The sequence below is a fragment of the Hoplias malabaricus genome, chromosome 1 (assembly GCF_029633855.1).
Source record: "Hoplias malabaricus isolate fHopMal1 chromosome 1, fHopMal1.hap1, whole genome shotgun sequence".
NCBI classification, from domain to species: Eukaryota; Metazoa; Chordata; class Actinopteri; order Characiformes; family Erythrinidae; genus Hoplias; species Hoplias malabaricus.
In genome coordinates this window covers 42,809,645-42,822,481 of record NC_089800.1, presented here as the reverse complement: position 1 = coordinate 42,822,481, position 12,837 = coordinate 42,809,645, and the positions used below count along the sequence as shown (strand labels likewise).

General features: G+C 41.2%; 1 protein-coding gene across 2 annotated transcripts in view; it reads right to left on the bottom strand.

Moving 5' to 3' along the window:
* Positions 1-12,837, bottom strand: part of grik4 (glutamate receptor, ionotropic, kainate 4) — a 472,752-nt gene that overhangs the window by 8,890 nt on the left and 451,025 nt on the right. For both annotated transcript variants that reach the window (XM_066662916.1, XM_066662922.1), the window contains 4 exons: positions 4,907-5,016; positions 4,049-4,222; positions 1,548-1,713; positions 843-1,068 (listed from right to left, as the gene is read on the bottom strand). In XM_066662916.1, coding sequence (XP_066519013.1) covers positions 843-1,068; positions 1,548-1,713; positions 4,049-4,222; positions 4,907-5,016 — 676 coding nt within the window. The remainder of the gene's footprint in view (positions 1-842; positions 1,069-1,547; positions 1,714-4,048; positions 4,223-4,906; positions 5,017-12,837) is intronic.

The following is a 12,837-nucleotide window of genomic DNA, read 5'->3' as shown; positions in this document are numbered from 1 at the left end:
GTGGTTCTGCCCATTGAATAACAAGATGAAAGGGGGGCTAACAACTGTAGAACGACAAAGAGCTCCTGTATGGTCAATGGAGCTGAGGGAATATGCAGTGAATGTAGAAATAAGGAGGTTATGGCTGACAGATAAGACTTATTAGGAATTCCTTCATTGTACTTGCATGACAACATTTCAAACAGAGAAATATATTAATTGTGTGTGATGCGTTTATTAGAAATATCCTTTGCTGAAACATCTAAATATATAAAGATCCTAAATAAAGATCTGTCTGCTGAAGAATACCATTATTTATTCTTGTTTAGGAAGAGCTCTGTAACATTGCTTGCTTGCTGCTGTCTATTTTCCATTCATAATTTAAATCAATACAGCTGTTCAGATTAAGGCAGGGAAAATGACAGGCTGCTTTTATTAATATTTACTGTTTGCTGTTAGTGCTATTTCTGTCTAAATGAATAACTACTGGGTTTTCCTTGTTGTGTACTTCCTACAGATCTGTGTGGGTTTCAGAAAGTAAAAAAAGAAACAAACTAATGACTAACATAACACCTTTTTACTTGAAGAAATATATAGAGTTCTCCTGTTTGGCAGATCTAATTAATAATTTGTAATTAATTACTTTTTCCACTCCAACTCAGTAAAGGCCTGTTAATTAGCATAAGAATTAAATGTGTGTGTGGGATAGAGAAACATTAAATCAGCTTTCATTTATTTAATTTCATTTACTGCATTAATTAATATTCCACTACACCATTTCCCTGCTGTCCCTAGATGTCACAACACTGCAGCAAACAGAAAACCAATAGCTAAGATCTCTCAGTCAAACCTAGGGACCTCACCCAGGGGCATGCCAATGCCATAGCCCTTCGTGTCCAGCAAGCCCCCAATCTGTGTGAGATTGCAGTTGCGCTGCCGGTAATATTCGTTCATGGTGCTCTCCAGCAGGTAAGCGTAGTTAGAGTTCAGCACCCGGGCGATGCCCTCCTCTGTGCTCTTCACAAACACACTGGGCTGCTTTGAGTGCATGAAGTTCCACATGCGCTGGTACGTCTGGTAACGTGAGTTCTGACCAGAGAAATAAAGAAGGAGTTAACGTTTGTTTACGCCCAGTTACAGACAAGAAAAATGAGCACTTCTCTGATGTTTCTTCAACCTCCCTACAGGGACCAACAAAGCTGGTATAGTCACTGGAGCTTTTCCATTCAGGCAGCATGACTGATGTAACTAATCAAAGACTTGATGATACGCTGACAGTTTGAAGTGGGTGTGATGGAGCGGGGTTTGCGTGAATCTGTCAAACAGGCAGAGCTCCACGAGGAGACAGGTAAAGCCACACAGACTCAGAAAACATCACAAGAAGAGGCTGAGGAGCTCTCTGAAGTGGGGTGCAGATATTGAATGGCAATGACATTAAGGCAGTGAACAGATAAAGCCTGAGCAGGTGGAAGCACTGGTGACATGTCTGATAAGACTGCTGATATGGCATTGATTCTGGAGGTGGGGATTGCAGCATTTGTGTCTTTGCCCTTGGAGAGAGCACTCACCTGGAAGAAGGTCATGGTAGAGCCACCGTGCATGGTGCCGTACTCGATTGCCGTCTGGTCTGCCAAGTCATCCACAGACTCGATGGGCACTTCCATCCTCTGCACAGTGAGGAAGGCGGCCAGGTTGGCCGTGTAGGAAGAGATTATAATCAGGGTGAAGGCCCACCTGGACATCAACAAAGAGAAAACTGAATGGGGGACAACTGTAAACCAGCAAACAAATATAAAGGCAAGTCTCACTGGCACAAATTAAAGCCTTGTCCTAACAATAGAACTCATGGGTCAGCTCAAGGTCCCTAAGCTTCAGTGTTCATGAGCAACCCCTTAAATGCAGCACTGAAATCTTGGCAATAAATCTTTGATCATCCATGAGGGAATTTGGCACAACTCCCAAACATAATGATACCAGCCGGATGGGGTAAGCATTTTGTCAGGTTTTTGTTATCCATGGGTTTCAGTCACATTGTTTTTCTGGTGTGGGGCCATATTGGGGACTGATTGGGGACTGGTTTCAGAGTGCAGCAGTAATGTAACAGATGGGAAAGCTGAATATATTTATCTCATATACAGCTCAGGGGGCATGTTTCCATGCGCCAACAAAGCCAAGTCTGAATCACAAGTCACCCTCTGTAGGGCACAGTGCAGTATGTGTTTTCTCACATATTGCACTGTATATTGAAAAAACGTATTCAGATATAAGATTCACATTTCCTTGTCCAACTACAACACTATCTGGATGTAGTATTTTAGTTTTAGTATCTGTGATGTGCACTATGTAGGAATTATACCATTATTTGGGACACAGCCCAAGCTCCTCTACTGACTGACACAGACAAATAGAGCTTTGTTTAAAAACATGATGGAGATGGTCAGGTATTCATAATTATTATTTATTTCATTTTAATGTCTAAATGAGAACTAAAAGTGTTGAAAAACAATAAAACAATTGAATCATCATGGTTTTTATTTGAGTTGTGTGTCTGAGTAATTAGTAAGTATGCAATATGGCGGCTACTATACAAAGTTTACTCATTAAAAACTCATTGATAAAACACAGGGATTTATACACCTTTTGAGCTGTGGAGCTTTTAAATAAAGTTAGAATTCCCTGGTTAATGGTAATTACAGAGCAGAGTGAGTAACCCTGCAGCTTTGTATGGTGGAAATTAGGGTTCAGTTCCTTGCTAAAACAGTAATGTAGTAATTTTGTCTGCTTTAGTTAAAACTCTTCACACTACATTTAGTTTCTGCTAAAACACGATTACACCTTCATCTCTTCATAAGAGTGTTTTCAATTTGTTTTGAATCAAATAACTGATCTTTAGTAATTAATTTTTACATTTCTACCTGTTTTCACATAGCCTCTGCCCAAAATGCCTGTGCATGAGCCAGAACCATATCCAGGACAAAATGAGACTTTGTAATGTCGTTTAACCCTAGACTAGACTTAAAACCTTTTTTTGTTAATCCAGGTTTATATCACTGCTGTCTGACCAAAACCTTGCATATTCATTTTTGTAATGCTAACATTTTGGAAAAAAAGTTTCTATTTTTTTCCCTTGACAGTGATAACATGCTACCATCAGATCAGAGGGTGAGCAAAAAGTCTAAATATACCCCTGATTACAGTGCACTAGGCTGAATACTCTGAATACACTTCCTTTTATTCTCCACTGACCTTGGCGAGCAGTGGTCTGAAAGGTCCATATAAGACAGCACAATAACATGTTAGAAAAACAGACAGGTCGGAGGAGGCACGGCTGTATTGCTTTCATCTAGCATGTCTATTACTTACAGACCAGTGGCCACTGGGGATAGAGGAGGCCAAGATTCTATATCGTCACGGTCCAAAGAAAAACATGTATCTCCAAAATGGTAACTTATAGGAGAAGGAAAAACCCTTCTTAAATCTTAATGGAAGAGCATTTCTACTGGTCCATTCATCATTAACTCTTCACACAGTGTTAAGGACAGCTGCTGTTTTCAAATGATGTGGTAAATTAAAATCAACAAAAATAGATATACATGTTTTTTTGTGTGCAGTGATGACATTTAAGAGACAGAGAGACTGAAAGGGCAATAGCTATAACATCATGACAATCTCCTTATTTCTACACTCACTATTCATTCTCTCAGCTCCATTTTGTAGTGCTATAATTACCGCAGCAGCACTGCCGTGTTTGATCCACTTATACCAGCACAAACACATGAACATAGCACCACTACCATTTCAATGTCACTGCAGCGCTAAGAATGATCCATCACCCAAATCATACCTGCTCTGTAGTGGTCCTGTGGGGGTCCTGAGTTTTGAAGTACAGGGTGAAAGGGGACAAACAAAGGTTGCAGAAAAACAGATGGACTACAGTCTGCAATGGCAGAACTACAAAGTGCTCCTGTGTGGTCAGTGGAGTTGAGAGAATGAACAGTGAGTTTCGAAACAAGGAGGGGATTTTAATATTAGAGCTGATCAGTGCATATATGTGTGTGTGCACTCTCACCATACTCCACTGACGCAGCGTGTGGAGAGTGCTCTGGGGGCAATGGTGGAACCTTGCTGCATGAACCCCCCAACAGGAAACCAGAAACTATTCCCCAGAGAGTACTGATTAATCAGCAGACTGCAGCGTCCCTTCAGGCAGGGGTGCGGATTGTACCACTCATAGGGCGTGAGCCTGCATATGTACGGTAGAGAAAGGGACGAAAAAACACACAGACAAGAGAGAAAGCAAACATGGGCTAGTCAGGAACAACTTTAAAATTTGACAAAGCATGAAGTCACATGCAGTCCCTGGTGGCTATGTAACCTGTTTTTCAGTCCCAGAGGAGAGTGTGCGGTGCATGGGCCTGCCTGTGACTGATGGCACAATAATGACACTGTGCAAATGTGCCGCAGAGTGGAGAATAGCACAGAGTCTCCCTCAGCTGCATGACAGCCTAACATTACTGTGCTTCTGGTCCAATATTTGCATGGCAGGGAAAGCATCAAACGGTTTAATATTTCAAGAGCAAATGTTTCCAAATCAGTATAGCTACCACATATCCAGGTGGAACAGTGAAAGAAGGAGGCGCAGGACAGAGTGTACAACAAAGGTCTGAATTTGTTCTGCAGAACTTTCAGGATGGAAATGAATACAATGCCCTCTTTGTTCTTTGCCACAGACTGATAAGACAGGCGGCCAGGGTTGAATTGCTGCACAGCATGTAATACATTTTTTGTAGTAGCATGAAAGGCCTCAAAAGAAAAAAAAAACATTCAAGGCATAAAATCACATCCTTTTTGATTCCATGTTACGCAGTTTTTTTTCTACAGGTTCCTCTATGTGGCAGCAGGTGTCAGCATGGAGCTAAGTGCTTACCTGGCTACAAGAAAAAGCACGCAGCTAACTGCTAGATACGCCAACAACATGAAGAGCCAAACCCCTGGAGAGAACGGGTCCAGGAAGGAAAAATACCCTGGTCTTCTTCCCTAGAAACAGAAGAAAAAATATTGTGAGAACACTCAAGGCAGGTTTTTTTTTTCTTTGTGACATTTTGTATTGTTTTATTTCAACCACCAAGACACCCAGAAAGGATAATGGGCTTTTTTAATTGTGCTTGCTTGCTTGGCTAAAAGAAAACACTTAGCTATCTGCCTCCTGTTCTTTGGTGAACATTGGAGAAGGCCAATTACGGCTGAAATGGAAGAAGGAAAACAGCCTCTGTACAATAGTCAAAACCAATTAGCCTGGTCCTCCTGCAGTTAAGATGTACAATCGGCCACTGCGATAACTTAACTGTCTCTTATCAGCAAGGTAGTTACTGTGAACACCACAGGATTCAATCTATATACATTACAGATACCTGGGAAATGTGGAGCTCAGATAGTGCCACCAGCGGCAGCAGCTTCCTTATGTGAACGTTATATCTTATGGGATAATTAACAACTTTGCACTGTTCCACACAATCCTCAAGCAGGCTTCAGATGTTGCTGAGATGATTAAATATTCTGCTGTCGGGGCTGGCGTCGATGCAAAAATTCATTAATGTGCCTGTAATTACCCCCCATGTTAGTGTAATTGAGCGACATAAGAGTTGAGCTGGAGACTGGGAGAGCTGTAATTATGGCGGTGAATGAAAACGAGGTCTGTGTGTGTGTGTGTGTGTGTGGAGGATGTGTGAGAACACACTGTTTAAGGAACAGCTTCAGAAATGTCAGTGCAGGGGTGGATTTAGTGATTTTGGGCCCCTCTCCTCAGGAGATTTTAACCTGAAGTCGCAGAGAGACCTTTTATTGCTCAAATATTTCTCATTAATGGTGCACAGAGTTACTGGTGAGGTTTCTAAGGATAGTGCTTTCCAAACATTTTCTGCAGTGCCCCTCTTTTGTAGATGAGAATATTTTCAAGCCTTCCATTCTGACACATCTTTTATTTCCTGCCTCCACTGGAGTTTATTCTAAACACTAATTCCTACAAAACTGCAACTTCGTATTGAACAAGACAAATCAATTTGAGAGGCATTAGTGCAAATGACATAAATTACGTAGCTCATTGATTTGCCTTGCTGTGCCCCCACCCTCTCATTTTTAATTTTTTTTAGACAGAAGGGAGTCAAGCTGCCTGAGTATAAAAAGCACGTGACCCCCCCCCCCCCCACTTCAGTTGCAGAATGACACAGCTCAGCGACAAAAGGAGGGGTCTGGTTAAATAGAGTGAAGCGTACTGTACATACAAGTGTGTAAGTGCAGATCAGGACATGAGTTGAGACGTAATTGTATTGTCAAGCGTCGCTGACAGAGGCTCACATATGGAGCTTGCGGGGTTTGTTGACTCGAGTTCAGCGCTACGGCAATCTGCTGCGAGCTGAAGCAAGCGCTTTGTTTACAGCCCTTCTCTAAACTTGCTTTTTAGTTTACACAAAGGCGCAATCAACAAAGTGCAGTGAGTGGCGGCGCAGCAGAAGCCAGCTGGAACGAGCAGCACAACACAGAGAGCACCAGTGCCACACGCTGTTCACTAATGTGTGCTGTGATACACACACTCACTCAGCCATCAGTGGCACTCTACACCAGCCCCGCAGCACCAAAACATGAAAACGTACAGTTTACTGTTAGAACATTGCCCAATTATACAGCCGCGGGCTAAAGTGTGCCGACCCCGCTCCAATGACTTGTCGATATCCTAAGTAAAAAATAAGCTCACAAATCTACAGAGATCTACACATATTAATGCCCCAATAGTCCTTATTTGCTGAGTTTCACATATTGGAAGAAATATAAAATTAAATGTAGCTTTATATTAAATATAGCAAATTTAACAACCCATTTTATGCCACCATTTTGGACACAAATATTCAACAATGCACATATACTGTGTATAAATTAGGGTGACCATATAGAGAATGGACAACTATGTAACAGCGCATTGCATTGTGGGTTGTGTTTGCCATTTTAGAGGACAATCTCCATAGCAACAGTACAAAACAATTGACTGGGCGAAGAACAAGCGCTCCCAGTGTTTTGCAAAATCCATGTAAAGAAAGCCCAGTTTCAGCTTCTTACTTAACATAAGTAAAGGCTAGAGACAGACGTAAGTAATTCAGACTTTACTGTGGAAAAACGAGAAAAACGAATTGAGACCAACTCTGTGAAATACTTCTAAGCCCAGAAGGACTAACTAAATCTAGAGACATAAAAGAACATTTAACTGAAGGAAAACAATTTTGCCGATCTTCGCATCATTAGAATCCTATAACACTGTTTAACAACGCCGCTCCTCCTTCACCCACTGATACAAGTGCCGTATTCACCTATTGTTTATTAAAGCACATATTAAATTGATCTCGTATAATGCCAAAATTATAAATATGAATAAACACATCAGTAATATAATGTATTCGATTGTGTTTATTTACATTTGCATTTAGGCATTTCCAGGCTGGGGCCGGTCAGGCTGTGGGGGAAACCAATAGTGCTGGTGAGAAGGTGGGACTTAAACAGACATGTTTAAAGCTGTATAAATCCACACAGAATAAGTGTCAACTGTAAAATCAAACCCTGACGTGAAATCAATGTGAAATCCAATACATTTTACACCACTTAGAAACCCCTGCTGGACTAATTTTTCATATCCCAGAAAGAGGACATATCCAGCAAATAGAGAATGGTCAGCCTATATTAATATTTCAAAAAGATCAAACAATAATATCAGACCCTCTAGAGCAGATGCACATGCACTTAAGTTCAACATGCTCAATGGCAATCATCAAGTAGAGGGGTGTAAGCCCTCCCTGCACTGGGTGGTGGAGCAGCTGAACTGCATTCTCTGTCGTGATGAGCTGGTGTTTTTCATGGCTGAATGGCACAAAATCCTCCAAGTAATGTTCAAATATATAAGGCAAAGCCTTCTTAGAAAAGCAGAAGCTGTCTCTGCCACAAAATATGTGAAACATCCTGTGGTATAAGCAGGTGTGCACAAATTCTCAGCCACACTGTACATCAAACGGCAAAGTTATTTTTGTTAAAGCCTGCTGTAAATGTAAAAGACTGCAGTATAAGAGCAGTCCTGAATGTTTATGTCAGGGAGATAAAATCCGGACTATATCCTGTGGCAGGCTGTGATACATCTGGTCATAAAATCCTTGGTGAATATAGCAGAGTGTAAGTGAAGATGTTATGAATGTGTCAGGCATGTTAACGCATGTGCAGGATCTGAATGTCGGAGAGCGGCAAGTATGCTTTTTTTTTTTAGTATCCTTTTATTCATTTATTTTCTAGTAAATAAAAGGTGCAACACTATATCTCAGCAAAAACTGACTTTATTCAATTTGACCCACTTTCAAGGCATTCATCAGATGCACAAGACCACCCAAAGCAACAAACAGAAGAAAGAGATCTCTGTAATGGCTCCGTAGTTTCTCCTGGAAAACAATGAGGTAAGATGGAAAGGCAAAGGAGAGACTTTTCTCTTGAGAAAAAAAAAAAGCGCAGGACTTTCATGTGTCTCCTCCTGTGATTTAGAGAAGACCTCAGTAAAGTCTCACACTGGGCTCTGATTTGCTGTGATAATAATACCCATGTTCAACTGTAACTGAATAAAGGCAGGAACTTACCAATTTCCCAAGAGTGTAAGAACCTTCTTAGCTTTGATTCTGTGAATAACAGTCGTTACTGTCTGGGATCTGAATCTGGGATCTTGTCTACTTAGGTCCTCTTATTTTTACACGCTTTCTCTTAAAGGCAGCAAAGATGATTCTGTGGAGAAACAAACTCCCTCTGTGTTGGTGTTCCTTCAGAAGCTGCTAAGGTGGAACGGTATGTATGAGTAAGAAATGGACTGCTTTGTACGTGGCTGAAGTTCAAATTGTCTGTAAGTTTTATTCACTGTTTGAAATACCACAGAAACTCATTTGTAACTCGAGTTCATAAGTTTTGTTGCACTTTCAGTCTGCGTTTACTTTCATTCAGTTACCACTCTCCCAAATTTGGAATCAGTTCCACATTAAGTAACCTCTAACCCACATATGAAGCAGAAATAGAGGAACATCCCCATCTCTTTTCATACTTTTTGACATTATGAGGTCTCTCTGTCATCCAAAAGCCTTAAGATGCCGTTTCTTGGCTGTGGCTCAGCCAGTGATGCGCATAGAGAAAGCTGGTCATTTCAGACTGAGGCATTTTGTTTTTTACCCATTTACCAAGCTAGGGCCATGTACAAACATGAGGGCTTTTTCCAGAGCACAAACAGACCGGAAAGCGAGCAAATGGTGAGGAAACATCCTCAGAATCTTATAAAAAGTGTTTGTTGATTATAATATCGAACATCGCCATTGAGAAGTTTCTGAGAGCCACTTTTAAGTCTCCTGAGTCATAAACAAGCAGCTTTTGAAAGATACTCCTGTTTCCACCTGTACATTACAAAGACCATCCTCACAGGCCTTGAGAAGGACAGACAGGGTCAAACACCGGCCACTGGGACAGCAGCTGGAGGGCAAGTCCTGCTCCTGCCCAGTCCACTGTGGGCACTCTGACATCTCCAGAGCCTTACATAAGGTTTTTTTTTTCCCCATGGCTGTGTGAGCGTGCCAGAGGTGTGAAGCAAAAAGTTTCTCTGAACAACGGCACGAAATGTCTTCTCCGGCAGCTATGCTGCTTTGGAATGTCAAAATAAATGGCTGCACCGGTGTCAGCTGCAGTTGATGAAGGCACTGGAGGTAAACAGCGATCTGGCTCTCCATCATCTCCTACACACATGTAATGGCTTCCAGAGTCATTACTATTTCATGAAATGGCAGTCTAGGTCTCAGCAGACAGAGGCCTGTGTGAAATCTTCCACAGCTTCCTGGACAGCTGCTGAGCTGCTGTCTGAGCTTCTGGAGAGCGGTCGGGGGAAACAATCCCCTTCTCCATGCTCTGCACCTTGAGAAACATGTAGTCGATGAAAGTATAATGCTGCAGGAAGACACAGGCCTAGGTAGAGAACATGCTTTATGGATAGTAGGCCAGAGGCTCTCTTTCTCTTTTTATCTTTTTACTGTCTCTGTATGTTTTTCTCCATCTCTTACTATAATTTTATTTCTTTTTAACACCATTTGATAACAGCATCAATCCTTTACACTGTGCAAATACTTTAATATCACAATCTAACCACAAAAATATTTATGCATTTGGACGCAAACAAATCCTCACAGTAATGCTCCAATATCTTGTGTAAAGGCCTACAGAAATAGTTTACGCTGTTCCTTATTAATCCCATTGATTTCAGAATTCCCTCCTTCAGAAAGACGGGGTGTAGCTCATGAATCTGCCATTGCTTCTGTTGCGCCATCACCTCAGTGAACTCATCTCACTAACTGGTCATTAAATCTCTATCCACACTCTCTTGCTTTTACAGAAAGGCCCTTCCGGGGGTCACTCAACACAGGTCACTTGGTCATCTCATGCTGGACGCTGGTAACAGTTAGTGGCCAGCAGCAGGAGAATTAAAAGTCTTGACTTCTGCTGCATCTAATAAAAAGCACATTCATATAGTGCACTCAATCACACAGTGGTCATGGTCCACCGTATGTCTCCTCACACAATAACACGGCGCATTGGGCTCAGCGACAGATAAAAACAGCATTCCCCGACATGTAATGAAAGCCAGGCTGGAGGCCGTGCTCTATTCCATTTTCTATCGCTATTGATCAGCAGCAAAATTTCATTTAAAGCTCGGAATAAGCAAAAAGGGATTCCTCGTAAGGATCGGCTGGTGTGTGGGATCAATAGCAAGTGGATTAGACCTAAACAAGCTCACGCGCTAGCTACTGAGATATTGAATGGAATGGCCAGGCTAAGGGGGCTGGATAAGAGGAGCTGAGAGATTGCCAAGAGCCAGAGTAGAACACAGCACCGCTGTGGAGAGGCTCTCTGCTCCACAGAGCTGTACAAGAGCGTTTCATCACTTCATCTCGCCCTGATTTACTTATGTCAGAACCGCATGGCATTCGCCTTCTGTCTTCTTTACTTGTACTCTTGTTCTTTCCGTTTTTTTCTTCTCCATGCTTGGCTCGCCCTCCTCTGTCTGCGTCTGTCTTTCGCTATCGTTTCCCATCAGCCCTTCTCTCTTGCACGCACAAGCTGCCTGTCTCTCATAATCACCCTCTTCTTCTTCCTTCCTGCTTTCCAGTGCACATTTGGGGAGCAGTGTGGTGGAGTGTCTGAACACGTGGGTGTGTGTTTGTTTTCATATTTGTCCTGACAATGTAGGAAAACCGGAAGGAAACACCTGTCAGGACAAATAAAACAGTTCTAACAGCACTGAGTTTGTAATCTGCAGCATGGTTTATTTAGTTAAAGTTGGAAGGCCATGACCATTTCTTTCTGTTTATGATGATTAAAGGGATACACCAGTATTTTCGTAACTATCTGTGGTGTGTAGTTGATGAGCACAGACAGTACATTCACAGTATGTGAGCACAAGAGAACACAAAACCCATTGCCTGGAAACATACTGAACCAGCATCCCGCTGGATTTTATAAATGTTTAATTAAGGGTTAAAAATCTTTTAAGGTGGAACGGTGTGTTTGAGGGGAAAAACAACTGTTGTTTGAACATGGATGAATTTCACTTCTCTGTAAGTTTCTATTCACTGTTTGAATTACCACAGAAACTCATTTGTAAATCAGGTTGTTTATTTTTGACGCTAATGCATTTAGCCGTCTCCCGAATTTGGAGACATTTCCACATTAAGTGATCAGGAACAGCAAAAATAAAAAAAAATCTATATTACTCACTTATGGAGCGGTCATGAGCAATATCCTCATTTCAGTTAATGTTTTTCAATGTTAGTGGTTCTCTCTGTTGTCTAAACATACTCCAAATGCCTCTGCCATGAGCAGAGAGAGAGAGAGATACCAGACCTAGCCAGTTTGTCTTTTCACTCACTTTCAGACACCACGGCTTTGTAATCATATCAGACTGGTTTCCAACGCGCAGACAGACTGGAGAGCAGCAACTGAGCAGAGGAAACATCTGAATTTTATAAAAAGTGTTTTTTGATTACAAGTATGCTTGTAAATCAGTCAGCTTTCTGGTATACTGATGTTCAGTGGAGTAACCAAAATCCATACTCAAGTATTGTTACTTGTGGAAAACAACAGCACTGCTGAGTAATGAGTAATGAAAAACCTTTAATATCAGACTACTAGAAATATGCTGTATGTGAATGTGTTGGTTTAACTCTTTCCAATTCTGTCCTTGTGACAGTCTAGTATTATTTAAGGTTGTTAATGTTGTCCAATACCTAGTTTGACCAGTTAATAAATACTTCATTTTGGTAAATCAAGGGTGCGGTTGAACATCTGGAAACAAACTTTGCTCTTCATCCTCACAACACATTATTATATTTATATTTTTGTTGCTGTTTTTTTTTTTTGTAATTCTAATATAATTTTACAAGCACAACTGAGAAAAGAAATTATTTTAAATAATAATAATCATCATTTTAGATTCCTAAGGCACTAATAATATGATAATATGATGAACATAGATGCACCTTCTCAAACTTCTAGAACTGCAAGGAAACAAACTACACCTACATCTATCAGCAGAGGAAGGGCGGGTTGTGTAACTCTGTTTTTTTATTTGGGTCATTTTGGTGTAACATGAAATAATAGGACTCAAAATTTAGTGGTGTGATCAATCACAGTGTCCCGATCTGTAAAAATCTAAAACACACAAGGGATATATGGCAGATCCCCTGGCCTAAGAAGGTACAACAACAAAGTGTGTGTGTACAGGGGTGTATCAGCATGCAGGAATTAATGTGT